The 22611-nt window shown below is 36.3% G+C and overlaps 1 protein-coding gene across 6 annotated transcripts in view; it reads left to right on the forward strand.

The window, feature by feature from the left end:
- ERC2 (ELKS/RAB6-interacting/CAST family member 2) overlaps window positions 1-22611 on the forward strand; it is an 840163-nt gene that overhangs the window by 661163 nt on the left and 156389 nt on the right. For 5 of the 6 annotated variants that reach the window (XR_004646570.1, XR_004646571.1, XR_004646572.1 and 2 more), the window contains one exon: window positions 10149-10214. Coding sequence is in view for 1 of the 6 variants with exons in the window: in XM_034777024.1 (XP_034632915.1) it covers window positions 10149-10175 (27 nt within the window). In the remaining 5 variants the exon portion in view is untranslated. Of the gene's footprint in view, window positions 1-10148; window positions 11584-22611 lie in introns of those variants that run through there. The other variant, XM_034777024.1, reaches the window with a different exon arrangement.

A 22611-nucleotide genomic window follows, 5' to 3' on the forward strand; every position in this document is an offset into this window, starting at 1 on the left:
GGTCATAGTAGCTGAGGAAAATAGAACATTGCTCAGATGAAACAGTCAATCCTGTCTATTTTACAAATATTTTATTTTAAAAATATTATAATTTAATAAAGATATTTCACACTAATTAAGATAAATACAATAAAAACAACTTTTATCATGGTCAGCATCATGTAGTACACAGTTGTCATGGTCATTTTTCATTCCAGGCATGGAGGAAAACTGGTATATCACATACGACTGTGTGGCAGCTGTTAGCTAATGCTGACCTTTTAGTGGCAGCCACTGTATTTCTCATTTTCTTTATACAGTCAAAAGTCAAGACTTAGGCATTGACTGAGTAACTAACTGAAGTCAATGAGACTAGTCATGTGCTTAAAATTAAACATGTGCTTACGTGCCTTCCTGACTCAAGTCCTTAATGATGACTTCATACTGCATATCAGAGAACGTGCAGAGGACTATTCCTGCCTTTAATATTTACATAGCTACTAATACCTACTTTATTCCAAAAAGGGGACTGGACCAACCCTTCATCCAACTTCCTTTGGCCTTTGAGGAAGTTTGGATTTTGTTTCACACTGAAGTTTCACAGTAGATCTTTTATATTTGTAATAGCCCAGATGAAAACCCTACGTCCAAAGAGCCCTGAACTTTGGGGAAGTTCTGATCTGGATCTCTGTTTTGTAGCTCAGGCTAATCCCTAGTTTATTCTAATTTGACAATGCTGCATTTATATTCATATCACAGTGTTAATTAAAGTCTAGTAAGCTCTTTAATCAAGTAAAACCCTATGTAAATGGGAAATATGTATTATCGTTGTTATCCCTAGCCTTATATTTATAATTATTACAGCAATATGAATTTTCATATGCCTTTTAATCATATTTAAACTTGCACTCTTTCTGGCAGATAAGTTGGAGTGCAGAGGTTAGGTTTTACTGTCTGTTACCTCCAGAAGATGGATTCTGTATATTGAAAAGTTATACCTATCCTTTGCTTAGAGAAATAAATTTATTTTATGTTTTGAGGTTTAATGAATGTGATATAAATGTATACATACTGTCCTGTGTGTATATTTATATATATCTATATTTATATGTCAGCTTTGCAGAATCTTTTCCACATATGGAAGAATTTCTTGAGATCATGTTTAGTTGTAGAAACTTCTCCCCATCACTTCCCAGGAGTGTGCGTATTAGGATATACAGTACTTATATAGAGGTTTATATTTATCTTACATTGCTTAGTAGAAAAATTAACTGCCACCATCAGAGCCTAAAGTAGGTTTAGAAAGCAGCTGAAAGAGGCAAAAAAAATTCCATTCTGTAATTTACAGTAACTTGATAACAAAAATTGCATATCTGATACTTTTAATGTTGGTTATTTACATGAGATAGCATGTCATAGGCTTTCATTACAAAGGAGTTTATACATTTTTGCATTGCAAATCGATTTCATGGACCACTTCTTTTAGGAAGCTTTGGATTTCGACTTCATCTAGTGATAAAGTTTTAAAATATATAAGTACATGGTGAAACATCTTATTCATATTATTGTTAGTAAGGGAGTGCTAAAGTCAGTGGTCACATTGTACTTATTGTATTTGGGTACATCTTAAGTATACACAAATAGGCAAATTATGGGACTTATTTTAAGGTCCTCCTTATAACTTGCTGACTCATTATTAATTGTGACCACTTTTGTCATGGACAGATTTGAAAATATGTCTGTGAGTCCAGTAGGTAAAGCTAAAGGAATTTTTAAGATTTATTCAACTTTCTGAGTATGCAAATGAATCTTCACAGCCAGTCTCTTCCCATTTTCCAGTTACAGGCTCAGTTCCGCATGTCATTCGTGCACAGAACTCTCACTTCCGTTCTATGTACGGAAGGCTTGTGGGATTGGGCCCTAAGATATATTTGACCTTACAAGTTTCTTATAAGTGACTAACAGATAAAACATTCTCAGAGCTGTTATAAATATTTAAGATTTCCTGAGTTTAAAAGGTGTAATTTAAAGACCTTTTATTACAAAGCAAGTAAATGTGTACATCAAAGGAAATAGAAATAGCTCTGAGGGAATTAATATATGTAAGTATCGTTGTTTGCAATGTCTCAGGGCTTGTAGTTACATGTTTAATGAACCATCACTAGCCACACACAATAAGGAGATATGATTGTAAATCAGGCTTTAGAAAGCTAGTTCAAGAAGTGAGCAGGTTATCACCACATTTACTTACCGTACATGGAGATGTTAATTCCTAGCATGCATGCAACATGAAAGGGAGCTGTGATGAGCCTTGTCAGGTAGGGTCTTCTGTTGTAGTAAGAAAGTCAGAACAGCTTAACTCATCTGGGTTCTTCTGTTATCTATGTTGTGAAAGCATTTATCTAAAAAGAGATTTTATCCCAGCTAGTATTTTAGAATAATTTATTTTAGATAAAGAATTTTATAAAGATACTAGAATGTTGTTAATGAAAAAATACCTTGTTTGCAGTATTATAGCTTCATGAAGGGATTTCTTGGCTCTCTTTTGAATCAGACACCTAAGGCCTGATTCACTCTTGCTCTGTGCTTTTTTGTAGCTGTTTATACCAATGAACTACAGAGTGAGTGAAAAATGCTACCATATCAGTATGAGAGCCTTTTACATTCAATTTGCACTCCCTTGTGTACAGGAGTACCCAATGTGCATGGCAACAGTCATTTGGGCTCATAATTTTCAGTCACCTGATGTGTTACAAAATTCACATACATATTATTTTAGCCATGACTAACAGGCTACCCCTTTTCTAATCCCTTCTTTAGTAGAGTTCCATTCATCTAAGATTCAACTGCCACAGTTTTACTGTTGATAGATAGACCTTAAAGATCTGGAAGCTGAGAAATATGATTGTGAAATCTATTTTTAGATACACTTCAGTATTATAACAAATATATTTTGTAGAAGCTCATCAAGCATAACAAGTTAACCAGGCAACACTGGAGTCAGTTGAAGTTTTGCCATTAATTTCAGTAGGTACTAGGTCAGAATCATTAGGCCATCGTAACAGCAGTAGACTGATCTCAATGGCCAGCAATGTTGTGCTAAAGCCAAGTTAAAAGATTTATACATAGATTATCAAAATGTACTTGGCATGCAATCATTAGCCATTTTTAGTAAATAACACTGCAAAAATAAAGATATATGTTGGATTTCAGATGCTTTTTCGCATGTGCATAATTGAAAACTTGCTTTTGATTTAACGTTTTGGATGCCATTGATCTGTAATGCGAGCTGGTATCTTTTCAGCATTTTAAAATGTATAAACCAACTGAAATATCAAGGTTTGAAAAGCAGCTAATGTATACACATACATTAGTCAAAAATTGTTTGATTATGGTTTATTGTTTGAAAGATCCATAGATTAATGACTCTCTATGGTACACACTGACAAGAGAGACTAACACTTTTTCTGGTGCAAGTCTATGATAGTAATGATTGCTGGGGCATTTTAAAATTTCAATTTGCACCATAATACATCAAGAATGTGTTGACTGGCTATCAAGGCTGCTTCCCCACTCTGAACTTTAGGGTACAAATGTGGGGGCCTGCATGAAACTTCTAAGCTTAATTACCAGCTTAGATCTGGTCTGCTGCCACCACTCCCAAAGTGCTAATTCCCTTCCCTGGGTAGCCTTGAGAGACTCCTCACCAATTCCCTGGTGAATACAGATCCAAACCCCTTGGATCTTAAAACAAGCAGAAATTAACCATCCCCCTCCTTTCTCCCACCAACTCCTGGTGGATCAAGATCCAACCCCCTTGGATCTAAAAACAAGGAAAAATCAATCAAGTTCTCAAAAAGAAGGCTTTTAATTAAAGAAAAAGTTAAAAATCATCTCTGTAAAATCAGGATGGGAAATAACTTTACAGGGTAATGAAAACTTAAAGAGCCCAGAGGAATCCCCTCTAGCCTTAGGTTCAGAGTTACAGCAAACAGAGATAAACTCTCTAGCAAAAAGGTACATTTACAAGTTGAGAAAACAAAGATAAAAACTAACACGCCTTGCCTGGCTGTTTACTTACAAGTTTGAAATATGAGAGACTTGTTCAGAAAGATTTGGAGAGCCTGGATTGATGTCTGGTCCCTCTCAGTCCCAAGAGCGAACAACCACCAAAACAAAGAGCACAAACAAAAGCCTTCCCCCCACCAAGATTTGAAAGTATCTTGTCCCCTTATTGGTCCTTTGGGTCAGATGTCAGCCAGGTTACCTGAGCTTCTTAACCCTTTACAGGTAAAAGGATTTTGGAGTCTCTGGCCAGGAGGGATTTTATAGTACTGTACACAGGAGGGCTGTTACCCTTCCCTTTATAGTTATGACACTGGCAATATACCTCAGCGTGCTTCAAAGAATCATAGACTCATTTTTGCACTGACTTATCTGTCTTCATTGAGTTATCAAACTCTAGTTCATGGTAGAATATTTTTCTTTCAAAATCAATGAACACTGTCGTCCTGTGTGTGTGATTCTTCAGTATCTTGAACTTTGGGTAATCATTTATATCTAAGCAAAGGAATTACAAGGTGAGTGTAAAGTGCTACTGTTCTGATTTGGTACCATTTTACACCACTGTGCACAAGCATAAATGATTACAGAAGGTGTAATATAGTACAGAATCAGTCCTCACATTTTTAACACAAACCATTGTGATTAGGTATTATAGGGATATGAAAAATCACATCTTGCATATAATTTGTGTGGGCAATGGTGAATGGGTCCTTTTAATATCCCTTACTGAGCCCTATCCTCTGTGTAGTTGTGTTAAATTTACCAGGGCCAAGATTTGCAATTATTTTAACAATGAGATTGTCACTTTAGTGTAGTCCTAGGAAACTGATAAAAAGAGTGCACAATAGCAAAGGCAAAAATTGTAGATCCTAAACCATCAGGATATTGGAAATAGATTAAGGTACCATAGGGAGGAGGCTCCACTGAGACAGATAATGAACAAATACTTTCAGCTCTTTTCTGAACCACACTCTAGCACCAAATGTTTTTAGAACAGTCAATCACTATTATCCATAGAAGCCATCATTTAATATTATGAGTATTAACACAAAAGTTAATATAATATATAAATTAAGATAGTTTTTTCAGAGATGTTGTTATTGGGGACATTGATTCCCAATTATGGTAGGTATATGTCTTTGATCATAAAATACTGGTGGTCGTCTGTACATAATCTGGGTGTGTGGTAGGAAGTAGAGATGTAGTATGCAATTTATTTTCTAGAGAAGCTGTAAATCAAGTCACAATAATATCATCATAGATTTTTAGAGAAGGTAAGTTGAGACTTTTTTGATGTTTTTAATGGTAGAAAAATAAAAATCCAGCTAAAGTTTTTGACTCATTTGTGCATTATAATAGATTATAGTGTTAACTAAATTAACTTTCCCAACCTGATTAATACATGTACAAAATAAGATCTTGTTACAGTAGTTCTCACAACAAAATAGATGCAGGAAAAAGAAAAAGATGAAAGAGAAATTTTATTAATATTGATAGATACATAGATTTGAAAGCCAGAAGGGGCCATTGTAATCAACTGGTCTAATCTCCAGTATAACACAGAGTAATGAACCTCACCCAGGTGCATTAAGACCATAATTTGTGTTTCAGTTTAGGCCAATCTTTTAGAAAAATATTCAATCCTGATCTAAAGACTGCAAATGATGGAGAATCCACCATATTCTTAGGTATAGTAAATTGTTCCGCTGTTTAATTGCCCTCACTGTTTCTTTAAAAAAAAAAGGTGCCTTATGTTTAGTGTGAATTTGTCTAGCTTCAGCTTCCAGCCATTGGATCTTGTTATGCCTTTTTCTGTTAGATTAAAAAACATGATCATGCCCTACAAGTATCTATAAGAGGAAAAGATTTTTAATAATTCTGAAGTCACTTCTTTACTAGTGGCAGCATGAGACCTTCGTCAAATGTCCCACAGATTGAAATCCCCCAAACAATTTGGATAAATTTACTCTTTAAAAAGGATGATGATAATCAGTTGATAATCTGAGTTATGTGCCAACCATATTTTTAAATATTAAAACTGAACAGATAGACAAAGCTTGTGAAAAGAACCAAAATTTTCAAAAAGGGGAAGATACAAACATAATGGCGAATTCAATAGAAAAGTTGAATAGCATAATTTTGAAAACAATCATAAAAGGCAAATGAATACAGTAACAATCCACCTGCAATAAATTTCTGTTTCAATCTAACTACATATGGTTTTATTAACATGAGACCATGTACAAATGGCTCTGTATTGTAGTCAGTGGTAGTCATGTGAATAAATCCAAGAGTAAAATTTGGCCCATAGAAATCATTCTATAACCACACTAAAAATGTATTTTGCCAATCATATTATGCAGTGGAAAATACACAATTGGAATCTTGTGGAGTTTCTTAACCCTCAGGTATTTCTTACATAGTTCACACCCTGGACCTATTCTCCTATTGATGTGTATGCAATACTGTTGAAAGGAATATGCATAATGAGCAAGTGTAATATACATGATACCTTTGTACAATAGCTCAATACAGTGGTTTTAGTTTTGCAATGCTAGCTTAGCATTGAGAAAGGAATTGTCATATAAAGAAATAGTTCAACTATGGTGTCTCATAAAACGACAAACTCCATTATTGTCTGCCTGTGCTCTGCCCTGAGGCCCCACCTCCATTTGGCCTCTTCCCTTTGAGGCCCCGCCTGCTGCTCACTCCTCTCTGCCCCCTGACACCTGTGTGAGTGGTGGGCAAGGCCTTGGGGGGACAAGGCCAAGCGGAAGTGGGGCCTCAGGGTGGAGCATGAGTGGGGCCTCGGGGGAAAGAGGTTGAATGGGGGTGGGGTCTTGGAGGAGAGCAAGGGTCATGGCCATGGTCCGGGTAATTGGGCCTACAAAAGATTAATCCAGCCCTGCTGCAACCTCACCATCTCTCCCCTTGAATGTGGAATAAGGGGGGGCTATAAATATGGGGAGTTGGCTCCCTGCCATACCAGTCATAGGAGTTCAGAAACTCCCCTTCCCCCATTTTCTCTTCTTTAAAGAATACCTCCTTTAGATCCTTTACCAGTCCATTTTATCTCATCACTGTAGCCCTTCCCAACGGAGTACCTGCACTGGACATCTGCCCCATATTTACATTATAAGTTGCAACGTCATAGCCTAACTTCCATTCCATGTTCACCCGATCTAAGATGAGCCAGCTGTGGGGAAGGCAAAAAACCCCCACTTTGCCTTGGCCAATCTGGCAGTGAGAGAAAAATTCCTTCCCAGGCTCCCAAGAAAGGAGCGACTAGCACAATGCCCACAGCAAATTCTGACAAAATCCAGGGGTGGGAGGGTGGATGCTGCTCTGCCTGGTTGAGGTAAAAGAGGGCTTTTCCTGCTCCAGAATGAACCTGCAGGGGTGGCTCAGCATCCCCACACTGACCTGGTCTGCAGCTTCAGCAAAAAGGTCACTCCTTATTTCTCTAGCCCTTAAAGGGGCACACACGTTTTCCAACAAACCAGAAAATGGCCCCCACAGCTTAATGTGTGGTGAGGTCTGTGCCAGGACTAGCCCATTTGGGGCCTCCACAAGAATATTTCCCTGCCTCCCCAAAATACTAATAATTAATAGGGGGGCCCTGGAGCTGCTCAGGGTCCTAATCAATTGCTTGGTCTGCTTATGTCTAGCGCTGGCTCTGGGTGAGGTCATTCACCAAATTTTGATATTTTGCTTTCTCTACTTCAAAAAGAGAGACACAAATATAGGGAGAGCAGAATATGGGAGTTTAATTCCATGTTATGGAGGTAAGGAGTGAACATTTTCCATGTTCGTATCCCTTTTCTTTCCTTTATTGAAAGTTCCAAATTTTGTTCTCAGTCACATGGGTACATTTCCCTTTGAAGTCCATCAGCATTCTCAGAACAGAATTTGGGCCATAATTCTTAATTTTGAGAGATGTAATAGTTAAAGAAGAAATTAATATTTGCCTATTGAAAAATTAACAATGGACTAGACCAGTGGTAGGCAACCTGCGGCCCATCAGGGTAATCTGCTGGCAGGCCATGAGACAGTTTGTTTACATTTATAGTCCGCAGACCTGGCCGCCCACCACTCCCAGTGGCTGGGAACGGCGAACCGAGGCCACTAGGAGCTGCGGGTGGCCATCCCTGTGGATGGTCAATGTAAACAAACTGTCTCACGGCTCGCCAGCGGATTATCCTGACGGGCCACGTGCAGCCTGCGTTGCCCACCACTGGACTAGACAGTAGAACAGCTGCATGTGGTTAGGGAAGGTTCTTTGTAAACATGGAGTTCCTTATTTTTGTTGATTTCTGTAGTTATTTTTTAAAGATACCAACAAAGATTAATATAACTTGTGTTTCTTGGGTGAATGAAATGGGATCAAACTACTCTATGTGAGTGAAATCATGTAGTCTTTCCTCAGCCCTTAATCTAGCAAAACTCCTGAGGGCTTCTAAGTTATTCAGTTAAAGTCAATGGCCTGAGTAAGAGTAACTCCTACAGAATTCAGTGGGAGCTATTCATATCTTGTCATCTAGGAGAATCAAGCCAAATGGGAGTTGTGCAAGATTTGGCCCTTCATTGAGAATAACAATATTCAGACATTACACTTTCTTTACTGCCTGTTATAGTTGTGCAAACCTTAAAACTAAGAAATATTCCAAGTTAACTTTAAAGGAATTTGCCCACATTTCTCTGTGTTAAATGATAGCTAAGTTTATATTTGACTGTCAGATTTCTTTACTTAATTCAGCAACATGGAAGACATCTTTCTTAACATCTGGTTTTTAATAACAGTTGACATCTGGGAGCTCTTTTTTTAATTCTTAGAATGGACTAGGAACAGTAGTGATATTGGCAGTGTATATTTTCATGCTAAAATTCCTGTCTGTTTCAATCATAATTAATTGCCACTCATTTCATTTATTTTTTGATTGAATTAAGTGCCAGAAATTTACATTACACCAGCTAGCTTTCAATGTTAGGAAATTTAAAAAAATCATGTTTTTTAATTTCTAAAATATGAATGGGTAGATTTAAAATATAAGAACTTATAAAATTTTATTTGTTTCGAAATGTTAAATTGAATGAAACACATATTACATGTACATGGTATATGTTTGTCTGTCTATCTAGGTATCTGAGTATCATGTAAGAAAAAAGGCCAGGTAAAATTATATATTGTTTCGTGTTTTATCTTCCTCCCAATATTCATACATATCTAACTCCTGCATTCAGGACGAAAATCCACAGAGACAAGTGTAGCATGTGTACAAATACATATATCTCTGAGTAGAGAGATTAAGGAACATACTAAAAACCATAATCTGCAAATAAACATACTCAGGGGAGGAACATTTCATTCTTCTGGTGCACCTTTTTACCTCAAGCCTATAATAAATGGAAAGAATACCCTTTTTTGTTAGAGCAGTATCCCAAATAGTGATTTTTTAAAATATGAGTTTATGAAAATTCCATGAGCAACTGTTACTGAGACAAGCAAAAAAACCCTACCATAATAACCTGTAAAAGAGCAAAGAACCTGGCTTATAGTATTCTAGCAATATACGGTATTTAAGGCTTGGTTAAATAATATATTTGATTGATTATATGTTAGAAAAGTATACTTCACTGAAAAGAAATTTTTGATTCCTCAGCAGTTTTTATTGTATCCTTTAACCTTACAGAATGTGAAGCTGTTTGATTATAGTAATTACTTCTTTGCTTACTTACGAGGTTTAAACTGTTTCTGCAGTAAGCGTGGATTCACATCGCGTGCAAACAATCAGCTTTTTAAAAAAATATAATCTTTTAATGTTTAATCTTATAATCCACTTTTGACACAAAGTTTTAACTGAGTGGGAAGAATGTTTTACTTCATTGTTCTTATTCTGGTTTCTATAGATGCAGATTCTCTGATATACAGAAAACTATTGTTTAGTTGTTTTTGCTGCTTAAAAGTGCAAAAAATTTTCTTTGTAACTCATGCTTTTAATAGCCAAGATCACTGTATCTTAACGTGCATCAAGGTAATTAACCTTTTCTTCTTTCATTCCAATGCTAACATCTTCTCTGTGCATCTCCTAATATCTGGCACGCAGGATGATGAGGAGGGTATATGGGCATAGCCATTCCTATAAACGAAAGTTCCAGTTTTATTCTGAGGGGTGAGAAACCATCTTTTATATCTATTTCAAGTTGCAGTCTAATGTTTTAATTTTAAACTGTATTCATAGACGTGTGTCTTGAAATTTGTAACAATGTGATGTTTTCTTATGTGCCATAGGGGATTAGAATGATGTGCAATTTTTTGGAACCATGATGATTCACCCAATATAAATTTTTGTTTTTTTCAATTTCTAGCAGTTTAATTGTTTAGGTCCAAAGTGCTCTTTTCCAAGTAATTTGCATCTACTCTTGTGGATTTCCTGTGAATAATGGATTCCTGTCACTAGTAGATAAGAATGACATCCTCTAGCAGTAAACTTTAAACTGGAGTTAACCTGCCATGTTACGTCAGCTGGAAAAGCCAATATAAGAATTCAGAATGTTCTTTTCAGATTAAAAATGAATATCTGTTGTTTAAAATACTTGGCACAGTTTAGATATTGCATCCCATAGGAATCTGATATGTTCATGTGCATGAAAAAGTGATGCTAATAAATGAAACATTATATTTTTGTGAAAATTTAAATGGAGAAGTACATGCTTGGTAAGGAAAGCTGCAATCTTCTAATACACCAATTCCATTCTGACTCAAATAATATGACAGGCGACATCCTAGGTTGTGTCCATGAAGTTTAAGAATAGAAAAATATAGCTTATTATGCTAATTATTTTGAACTATGAATATTATACTGTCATTGCTTGTCAATTATGTGTTCAATGCGTAGCCACTTGTAGGTTCTTGTCTTGTAAGTTATATTTAACATATAGTTCAAAATAGGGCAATGGCCCTATGATTAGGACGTAGGGCTTGATTCTTATTTAAACTAAGGGCACTTTACACCACTCTGGCAGTATAAAGTGGCATTAATGTACATGAAAATCAGGCCCCTGGGTTTAAGTGTACAAAACATTTATAATGTAAGTGGTGCTTTACTCACTGGAACAGTTCTATTAACTTCAGTGGGAGTATTTATGGGTGCAAGGACTACTCACATGAGTAACGATTTGCAGGATCAAGCCCTTGTTGAAGTTGCCTAGATTACTTTTCTGATTGTTCTGGTATCTGTCATCAAAAAAATGGAAAAATACATGAATTAATTGTAATTTTATAAATGGATGTATAAGATTTAGTGTCTTGACTCGATGAGACTCTCATCTCCAGAATAAACATTTTCCTCATGAGAGTAATTTCTTGTTAATTGAAAGTGAATATTAATTGTACATAATGACTGTAAGGTGATATTGAATAGTGATATTCCTATTTAATGGTTTGTGGTTTTAAAAAAAAGAAAATGTTAAAACTCCATGTCACATAGCGAAATTTAACACCCAAGGGTAGTAAAATAAAATGATTATTCTGAACAGTGTGGTACCAGTCAGCATCTGAACAAAACCAAAGTTGTTTATCAAAATACAATTAAAATCATTTTTTTGATTCAAGTTAAAATGTTATATCATGTGTTTATATAATATACGTGTGTATAATGTGTACACACACACACACACACACACTGTATAGTAACAATGCAACAGCACCTATCTTACATATTCTAACTACTTCTGGTCCCAGTTTCCTCTCTTCTGCTAATAAGGGTTCTTTTAAAAAAAAAAAAACTTTAGTTCTGTTTCACATGAAAATTTAGTAGAGGTCTGGGTTTTTGATGTTTTCATGTTGTGCTGTGAGTAATTAGCAAGTGCTGTTCAGCTAAAGTTGCATGTTATTTCAATAAGTTTCTTGTGTGATTTACAAGTAGCAGAGTTCTCAACTGTTTGTCAGATTCTTTTCTTCTGTCCTGGATGTGTAAAGCAGATTTTTGTTTACTTTTCAGGCACACATGTATTTCCAGTTTTAACAAAGTTTTAGTCTTGGATTTTTTTGTTCGGTTGCCAGTGTAATTTATATCATATTGTTATAATCCAGAGCACTGATAGATATCATATTTGATCTTTCTTTCCAAGTCGGCATAGGCTGGGAGTGCTGCAAAGGTAGCAAATCATACCCCTGGTGGGAGACTGTCTCACATACAAAGTGATTTCAAAGTTAATCCCATTCAGGCCTCCTGATGCAGAAGAATAATGGTTTTAGTGTGGGACCTTCAGGATAGGTTATCATAAAGTGAAAACCTCATGACATAGGCCACTTCCTAAGAGAAAAATAACTTATTGGGTATTCATTTGATAATAGGCTTTTGAAAGTAAATGGGAGTAATAATAAGGCATCTTACGTTCATTTTGTAAGGATGTGTACATGTTTGTATTTAATCCACAAACTGAGTTCAAACAAAACAAAAATAAATAAACATTATAATCACTATGACCATAGGAAAGAAGAAAGCTAAGAGCTTGATTCACCCATATGATCACAAGAGTATGCAATTTGACGCCATTCTGCCTGCAGGGGTGTGTTCACATCAGGTAGTGTAGGAGGCATTACCATCTTCTTCCTCGCCCAGGGATTAGAATGGGGATAGACTGTTTTAAATTCTCACGGGTTCTTCATAGGAGCTCTACTAGCTGGTGTTGCCCTAGATGGCTTAGCCTGGCCCCACCGTCTCCCTGACTAGCTCCACTCATTGTGTAGGATGTGCCAGCTAGATCCTCATATACTAGCAGAACAGGAGTTGACAGTGGCTTGACTGCAGGGGACATTTTGCCAAGGTGGCCTGCAGCCTGTATTCTGTAAGGTAGATGAATCAGGCCCCTGATGATCTAGTTTATGAGAACTGGCTTCTCTTCAGTTTCTATTTAGATCTAGATTTTGTATTATCGTGATATTGAAGTTGTGGATATTGGATGTTATACCTGGACAGTGATAAGTTTCTGAAAGAAACTATGTGTTACAAGACTACCGACCAGCTTGAGTGTACCACTCAGGAAGCATAGTATTTGTAAAGCCAGTCATTTGTATACATTTATTTTGCACAAAAAGCGATTGGCATTTAGCACGATTGTGGCACTGTATTGCAAGATTTTAAAGTAATAGTCTTGTTAGAATTCATTTAAGATGTTATAGAGATAAACTGGAATGAATACTGTCCAAGATTTAGCTTTTGAAATATTGAATACATTGGGCAAAAGCATTGGGCAATAAGAGCATGTCTTGGCTCTTGGTGTGATGGATAAGGCCTAAAGTTAAGTGAATTTAATAGTTAAAAAGAGTAATAATCCAAGCAAAAATGAACACTGTGGAATTTCTTATTGCTATTAAAAATAGAAATAATAAAAATGTTTTTGTTACAAAGCAATATTATAAGGAGTCCCTTGATGCGAGGATGATGTCTTGATGTCTGCTAAAGTGGTTCATTGGTGCATTTTTAAGTGGCTGAGTGCTATAATGGGAATAGCATTCATGGCAATAATTAATATTTCTGTCCAGGCTTCCAAAGTTATAAGGCAAAGATTCTCTGTTGCAGCATTGTTCCACTCCAATATTCTCTACTGAGCTCTTTCTCAGTGTACTTGAGAGCAACTTGGGAGCTATCCTAACCTAGGCTAGGTGACAATGATTCCCAAGGGACTGTCCACCAACTGAGCATAACTGAGGCACATCTCACTCCAGCCACCTCCTCTAGATAGTGGTATAGAACTAAATGAGAAGATATGGGTGGTTTCAGCTGCATTTTTATGCACTCTGGAGCAGAGTGGTCCAATGAGTCTGGTCCATAGCATCTCATTATATAGATAAAGTAGATCTAAAAATAAGTAAAATGAACTGGGATTAGCAGAAAATATTAGTTATTCCTTCACATTTATTTCAGATTCAGATTCCACCAATGGTGAGAGATTAAAGGAATGTAGTTGTCTAATTCAACAAAAATCTAATGTTCTTTAGAATTGCTGTGAAGAATTTTACCACAGTTTTAAAAAAGTTGCTCAGAAGTAGTTCCAATGGTGATAAACCCCTAGGGGAGACATGACTATGTCAGTGGTCAATGAAGCTGATGATAACTGAGAGTGAAGGGAAGTTTATACTGTACCCAGTATTAGAGTGAACAGATGGTTTCAGCCTCCAGAATTTAAGAGCTCCCAGGAGACTCATCAATACATGGGACAAGACATATCTTAAACAGACTCCCCCTTTCCAAAGCAAAGAGTATGATACATAGAAACCAATTTTTTCAGTCAGCTGAAGTAATGTTAAACCTCAGATTCAGTATAATTTAATTCAGTTTATGTTCCCTGTAGGACATTTTTTTAGCTTCAAACTTATATCAAAAGCTAATTGTGAACATAAGAGAGAAACAAGAGACAAACAGGAATGAATGAGAGGGATATTAGTATGTCAGAGGAAAATTGAAGTTAGCATGCAGCAGTTTAACTTGAAAACACTTGGACCACAAGTATGTAGATTTCTAGGAAAAATCTTTCACCTTAGTTCTGGTAGTGCATGAGGGTTTTTTTCCCCCCACCATACTACTTAGTTATACATTTCAAACTGTAAGTTATGGGTGTAACAACTCTATTCTACCACATATTTTTGTGCATGAACAACATCTTAATAATGATCTTTTAGAGTCACATTAATTTTGATTTCATAAATTTACATACAAAGTATATATTGTTGTTGAAAACTCTTTTCTCGGGAGCCTAAAGACATAATAATTTAATTCTTATAGCTGTAATAGAGAATAAACAAACAGCCTTTGAGTTGAAAGGGATGTTTTTTAAATGAGAGACATTTCTTTTCCTACTAAAATTAAAAGGTCTGCTTATGTGGCACAATAGGAGCTACAAGTACAGTGTGTGCATGTTGGAGTCGGAATTAAATTTGAGTTTGTCACAAGAATGGCAATTTGCAGGGATGATCTAATCACTGAATTTTCAAAATAATAAAGCCCTGGGATCAAATTTGCACTAAATTATGTAAGTGTAAATATAAGTGACTCCATCAGACTCAATGGATTTATTCCAGATTTACACCAGCATAACTGTGGGCAGCATTTGTCTCATGCAATACAAGAACATTTTTATTTTCTAAAAGCACTAGAGTAGAATACCTCTTTTAGAATTGGAAACATATGCAATTTTTTTAGGATCTGATTCATAAAAAAATACAGATGTGGACATTAATATGTTTTGGCAGAGATCCTGGGCCATACCCTCAGCTGGTATAAATCAGTGTCATTCCATTGACTCCAGCTGAACGATGCAGATTTACACTGCCTGAGGATCAGGTCCCATTTACAGCAGGATCCACGCTGAAATCAAAATGAAAAATTATGACTATGTACCTGTATCATGGCAAGGTATCAGTAAGTGAATAGTTGTAAATGAAAATCAAATATGGGAACGATAATCTGTTTAGTCCATGGATCAACAGCTTGAAAGGTCAATATTTTTAAAAGGGAACTCTCTCTGCCTTCCTCCAACTTTATTTAACTGGGAGAATGACCACCCTGCAGCTTTAAGCAGGGTTTTTTTGGGTTTTTTTTTTTTTTGGCTAGTCTGGCTGAGTGAAGGGAACAGTGCTTTATGGCTGGGGCGGGGGAGACGGGGGGAGGTGATGAAAACTGCTGCAAAAGGGGCAGAGTGGTGGCTGACTTATCCCCTGGGAATGCAGGATTTGACAAGGAGCAGCATGGAGCTGGGAGCCTTCCTTTTTACACAGACCAAGGCTGAGGCAGGGCCCACTCTCCCGCCCTTTTAGATGGTAAAACCAGGTTTGGTCAACACCTGCTGTGGACATTATGCTAGCCGTCCCTTTTTTAGGGGGGCTGGGAGTGAATTTTTCCCTTATCACCATATTGACTTCGGTCCAGTTGGGGTTTTTCGCCTTCCCCACAGCGGGTTTCAGGAAGGGCTCTGTTCATGCATTATCTATTTAACTCATTATTTAAGTGTAGGGTGGATGTCCAGTGCAGGTACTTCATAGGAAAGGTATACAGTGACCAGATAAATAGCTTGGAAAAGGACTTAAAAAGAGGTGTTCATTAAAGGAACGAACGGGGATCAGTTGGGAACTCCTATGATTGGTACAGCATTGAGCAACCCCCCCCCCCCATTCTTATAGCCCACCTTAACCCTCCTATGAGGCAGGGATGGATGGTAAGGTCCTGGCAATGGATTCGTTGGAGGGACCTTGATTGGAAAAAGGGGGGGAGCTAGTAAAAGCGCCCCAGGTAATTATGGAATAAACATGGGGGTTACCTGCACTGTACAGTGCTGGGCAGTCCCAGACATCTAATAATAAAGTTGCGCCCAGTTAAACCCATGTCAAATGTCTCCTGTCCTTCTTTCAGTATAGCCAGACAATTGTGGCCATCAACCCCGCCATTCTTAGTTTAACTTAGTTTTCATAGAAGGGCTAATGTATATGCATAACTCCCATTTTAGTCAATGGGAATTATTCATATTCTGCAGCTAGAGAATCAGGACCCCCAAATTTACTGCATCCTTGTTTAAAGAATTTAACAAAATGTTGCTGCAAATCAAAAGCTGTAACAAAAGAGAGGCACAGAAGAGATCTGCTGCACTATAATAGAGCTGGGCAAATAATGGATTTTTCTGTTAGCTGACAATTTTGAAAAATTAGGGCAGGGGGGGTTAATTTTGGGTCAACCCAAAAAAAGTCTCTTTCCTGCCTCCCAGAATTTTTGTCAAACCAAAAAACTAAAAAAATAAAATAAAAAAAAATCCGGTTCAACTAAGTGTTTTGTTTGACCTGAAACTAAATGGTTTGTTTTAAATTTTGACCATTTTGAAAGGTTTGGGATTTTTTAAAAATAAAATTAAAGGAAATTTAGAAGCAACAAGTAATTTTCAAAAAAATCAAAATGCCTGATTTCAAAAATATCAAAAGGAAATGTTTTTACCTTTCCAAAATTTTTGTAGTTTTTTTCCCCCAAACTGAACAATTCAGCAAAACTGACATGAATTCACAAAATGTTTTGGTGTTTCCACATATTTTGCTAAAAAGGTTTCAGACAAAAAATTTTGCTCAACACTAATAATAGACTCATTTCAGTTGAACTGTGAATCCATCGCTTATCTCTGAATATAAACCCTTATTTGTTATTTTTGCACATTTACCATTTGGAGCATTAAGTGTTAGAACATCATGAACTGAAAATTGCAGTTCTTAGAACAAGCCAATGCCACGCTTTTTGAATGTGGAGTTCCCATAAAGGGTATGTAAGCTGTACATGTACTCTTATTTTAGTTGCACTCTTAATTCAAATAAAAGGTTAAAAAAAATCAACAGCTCTGAGAAATAAACCTCAAGAGAATATGTTCCAAAATTTCACTTCTTAAAGTTGTTCAAAATGTTTCCAATTTTAATTCTCCATCTTTTTAAGTAGGGTCACAGTGCCAGCTGCTTATAACTGAAGGTTGCAGACGAGTCTATATTCTTGTGAGCTGAGGCACTGGCAACATTTTCTTCTCATGGAATCTTCCCCAATATGTAGCTCAGTGGAAACATTAGCTTCCTTTCCTTTGAAAGGACAAGTCTAAAACTGGGGACACACTTTGGATTGAAAAGCCAAATAATTATATTTAAGAAACCCTTTTTTTAAGCTAGCAGATATCCAAAATACATAAATGTCCGCTTTTATATCATTCTGTAATATAAAAGTGGATTCAGTAAATTCTTTAAATGTTTTGTAGACAAAAACTGCTCCTGGATTTTTTTGTGGGCAAATTTAAAAACAGTATTGGTGAACACTCATTTTTGAGCAAGTGTGAAAATAGGATGTTCCATAAACAGATGGCAAGGCAAGGCATCTCCTCCTAAGACTTCAATGCCAGTTAATAGGCATTCACCACTTCAAAAAAACTCTGAGATAATTGCACTGTCAGAGTTGGGAAAGATAAGTGTGCTTCTGAATGGGCCAAATCCTGTGAAATTTCCCAGGTGGTAAGGAGGAAAGCTGTATGGTTCCCCTGGTAGACTTTCCTCCAGATTCTTCCATTCGTGTCCATGGTTTGCTTTCCCTTGCAGATATCTTTCTGTCTGGCCTCTATCACTGTAATGTCTGAGCACCTCACAAAAATGAGCTAACTTATCTTAACTACATCCCTGTTTGGTCGGAAAAGTATTAATAGCTCTGATTTTACAAATTGGAAATTGAGGCACAGAGAGGTTAAGTGATTTACCCAGGAGCTCATGGACACCTTTGTACCGAAAATAGGAATTGAACTCCCATCTTCAGAGTTCATGTTCAGTTCCTTAACCACAAGACCAGTTTTTCCATAGACTAGCTTTCCTCCACATGAGCTCTGGTGGCACATTTCCCTCTACTGGAACTGTCAACAGACACAATTTTCTTCTTTACTTAGTACTTCTTTACTTCAAAAAATGAAATTGCAGCCTTCAGTGTTAAAAGTAATAACTTTCTGTTTCGACTGATCCATCTTAGTATATTGAATGAATAACCAAAGGATGGGGGATTTTTATAATCAGCTAACTCATTTGCAGTCAAACTTTTTCTGATGCTCTTTGCCTTATAAAATATTTTCTGTTCATGTCCTTTGAACTCTTCTAGCTTTTCAAAATTCTTTGCTATTCTGTGCACAAAACAGTTTTTAAACAAAATTGCAGATTATGCTGCTGACTTTCTCTCTATTCACAGAATAGGGATTGGAATTGCAAACTTAAATGTTATATTTTTCTGTTAGTGCTATTTTATTTCCTTATTTTGATACAGAGGTAGCTGCAATAGCAGTGTTGGAACGCCTCTGGGAATGTCTTGAGTCAGAATGTGGTGGAATTAACTGCAGCTTTTCTTCTTTCATTCACCTTCAACTCTGACGTAATTGCATGTTTGAGAAAAACTTCAGTATAAATCCCTGCTATGTAAAACCTTTGTGATTAAAAAAGGGTGTTTCCCATTTGCCATATATTGTTTGCTTTTGGCACAAATCGACAGTAAGTGATGCTCTGAAGAATCTCTGAAGATCTAGTTCAGAGTTCACTTATTGTTCAGTTTTTTGTTGCAGAAAGTATAGTGAGATTTAGAAGTGGATGAAATAATTTAATGTAATTGACCAATAATGGGCCTGATTTTGTGGGGTGCTGAACACCTCTTTTGGGTACCTCCTCAGTACTTTGCATAACTAAGCAAAACGTTAGCATGAATGGTTATTAATTTAAGCCAAACTAGTAGTTGTGTGCAGCAGGGAATTAGGAGCAGTTTTTTTAAAAGATGGATTGAGGAGTCAGTATTTGAATCTAGATGTATCTATCTATGGGGTGTACGTAGCAGCTATCGTTCTGGTTTTCAAGGAATGAATTTACATTAGGTTTAGATGGTGGCTTTTGTTTGAAACTGCATGAGAGTTAGGTTTTCTGAGATTGTACTGAGATTTTGGCTACATCTAAATGGGCAAATAGGCCCATTCTATTTGTGGATCTACCTGCAATCACAACTGTAGGAATAGGTCCAGATCTGAGAGTCTGAATCCAGAAGCCCCTGAAATTTGAGAGGGTTTGTGTTCTAGATTCCAATTTTGCCTTATGTTCATTATTTACCTTCTTTAGATCAGATTGTACCAGCCTTACTCGCGTTGATTTGTACCTTACCACACAAGTTGAAATCATTGAAATCAACAGGCCTACTTCCTTAGTAAGGTACTTCTCTGCATGAGTAAAAGTGGTAGAATATGGTCCTCTAATGTAATTTTTAACTTTACTACTTTGGTGCTGATAACCCATGGAAGAGCAAGAGAGAGAGACAGAGATGGGATAGGAATGTATCGTAGGGTCACAGAGCACTCATCACTCATTAAGAAACAGACTGGCTATATGAGAAAATCTGATTGGCCAAGAAATTTGGCAGTACATGCAACTGTCCTGGTTGAGGCTTGTTAGAAACAAGATCTTTACTTTTTTTTTTTTAAACTATAAAGGCAATAACATGTTTTAAGAATTTAGGTTATATAGCAGTCTATTATGGGTGACTGAAACCACCTGGCTTTCAAAGAGCATGACTCATGACACACCTGAGGTATACAGGCATAATATAACTGCTCACTTTTCCTTTTCTATTGTTTACCAGTAAAGTGCAGCAGACATGGGAAGATAGTTGGGACTTTGCCACCTACTCATCCATGTGTGTCTATAATCCAAATAGACACAATAGGCAGATTGGCAGCCAGTACTGTAGATTTTATTCTTTGGCAGCTGTGATATGAATCAAAAATGGTGGTGTGTAGGTTTGTATTTTGTACATTTTTTTTATCTTGAGAACAGGGTGAAATTCATTCCTGGGATTAAGGCAAGTAGAAGGCCATGTGCCATTTTAGTCATCCCTAAGACTAAACAGGATTTAAATCATGCACAGGGATGAATTTCACCATTAGGTAGCATCAAGTTCAAGCTAAGGCCAACACTTTCAAAAATAGAAATTTAAAGTTAAGCTTCTAAATATAGATTTAGGACCCAACTTCAGGTACTCATTTTTAAAATCTTGGCCCAGGAGTCACTGTGGTAAGGGAATATCTTCTCTAGAGAGACCTTAGAGTTATATAATGGAACCATCCTTCAAAGTAGGAATTGTTTGCAGTATGGGTGCAATTTTACGGCTTCTAAGCTATTAACAAGATTAAGGCAACAAGGTTTTAAAGTTTGTTTACTGGTACCTGGTAGCTATTCAGTGTCTCTGATGCCCCCTACAAGGGAAGAGAAGGAAAAGGGCTGTTTTTCAAATTAAATACAATACATAGCGTTGTATCTGATGTGACTGCAATTACAGAGATGTTCATATTCTTTTAAATCTCCTTTTTAAAAGTTCTTTCCTAGGAGCACTTTGAAGTATCACAAAGATTATGCAAATAAGGATATGTTGGAGGAAAGTAACTAATAGCCGTTGTTCACTTTTTATTTCAGTATATCAAATGGTTTGTAAATAAATGTTTTCGTGTTTGAATATTCTGTTGAGGCGGTGCTTTAGAAAAACATGTTCACTTTGAAATTAGTGTCAATAGCAGGCAAAAGCAGTGGATAAAAAGAAGGAGCTTGAGTGTATGATTGCTAGCTCTATGTTTAATTAGCTAGACAGATGTTGCTATGTAGTCTGGAGCCCAAGGGCCTTTTGGATTTGTGACTTTTTAGGTGTGCTTGTTGTTCGACTATTTTACTGGAACTTGTTTTTATGAACAAAAGGAAAATCCTTCCTGGAACTTTCCTTTGCAAGCTGGGAAAGGATTTAGGAGAACTCTTTCTCTGTTTTGTGATAGTATTTCTATTTTTATTAGAAATATCTATAGTTTTAATGTGCAACTTTCAAAGTAAGTGTGAAGTTACTTTCATCCTTGTCTGTAGAATGTCATCACTAGTATTTTTATGTCAATTCTGCTCTGGAGTGGACAAGGCAGAGCTAATTTTCATTAAATGTACATAGCCCTTCAATTAGCTAAATGCACAGTTTTTAAAAAAAAAATTTGCATTGTGCTGTAAGTGAATGCAACACTTTACAATACTTCCCACAAACACAAAATATATGCTATGAGATCTCCAGAAGAAGGAAAATCAATAGGAAGACTGGAAAGAAACCAGTTTCTTGATATTTAGTTTTAGCTCTGCTGTGGCAAAATATATTAAATTATTAAGGTCAGACAGTAAAATTGGAGTTTTGCCATTGACTTCAGTGGGGTCAGGATTTCACCCAGTGTCTGTTAGGCAATTGCAAAAAAAAAAAAAAAAAATCTGTTCACAAATATAAGTATTTCCAAAGAGATTTGCACAAATAGCAGGTCTATAACCTTACTCTGGCTGTCATTAGGCAGGCATTTATGTTATCTAATCCTTATCTTATCTTTGGTATTTATATTACAGCAGTCACCCTCGTATCTAGGTGTGGAATTTTTATTATATAAATTCAATAAGTTTCTTTCTTGAAACTTGTATCATAGCAATGTAAGTCAGTAAATTCTGTCTGAACTTTGGCCTCAGCTTCTTCGGCTACAGATGAAAATATGTCTGCAAACAACCTGAAAATTTGTTTAATGAAATAAACCTTGAAGCTTCTCAATCCATTCAGCATAGAAACAACAATCACAATGCCTAGCACAATGGGCCCTGATCCCTGTTTGAGACCTGTATATGTTACATAATGCAAATTAATAATATTTTTTATAAATTGTTGTTTGGTCAGAAAGTGGAAAAGGGCATTATATTTAACCTGTCTATGAAAAATCCTTGTTTGGGAAGCTTACAAACAAAATCAGAAAATAATTGATTTTTATCTTGAATTGAGAAAATCAAATCATTTAGATGTGATGTCATCTCTAAAGCAGATCAAATATCTTAAAAAAATATAGTGGATATTTGTTCAAATACATATTGGTTGTGGTTGTGTTTCTGCAATTGTGATTTCTTTCCACACATCTACTATTGAATATGTTCAGTAGCATTAACATTCCTGGAAAGAGTGAATTTTAAGCAACTATTAGTGAATA

Source organism: Trachemys scripta, chromosome 7, assembly GCF_013100865.1.
Source record: "Trachemys scripta elegans isolate TJP31775 chromosome 7, CAS_Tse_1.0, whole genome shotgun sequence".
NCBI classification, from domain to species: Eukaryota; Metazoa; Chordata; order Testudines; family Emydidae; genus Trachemys; species Trachemys scripta.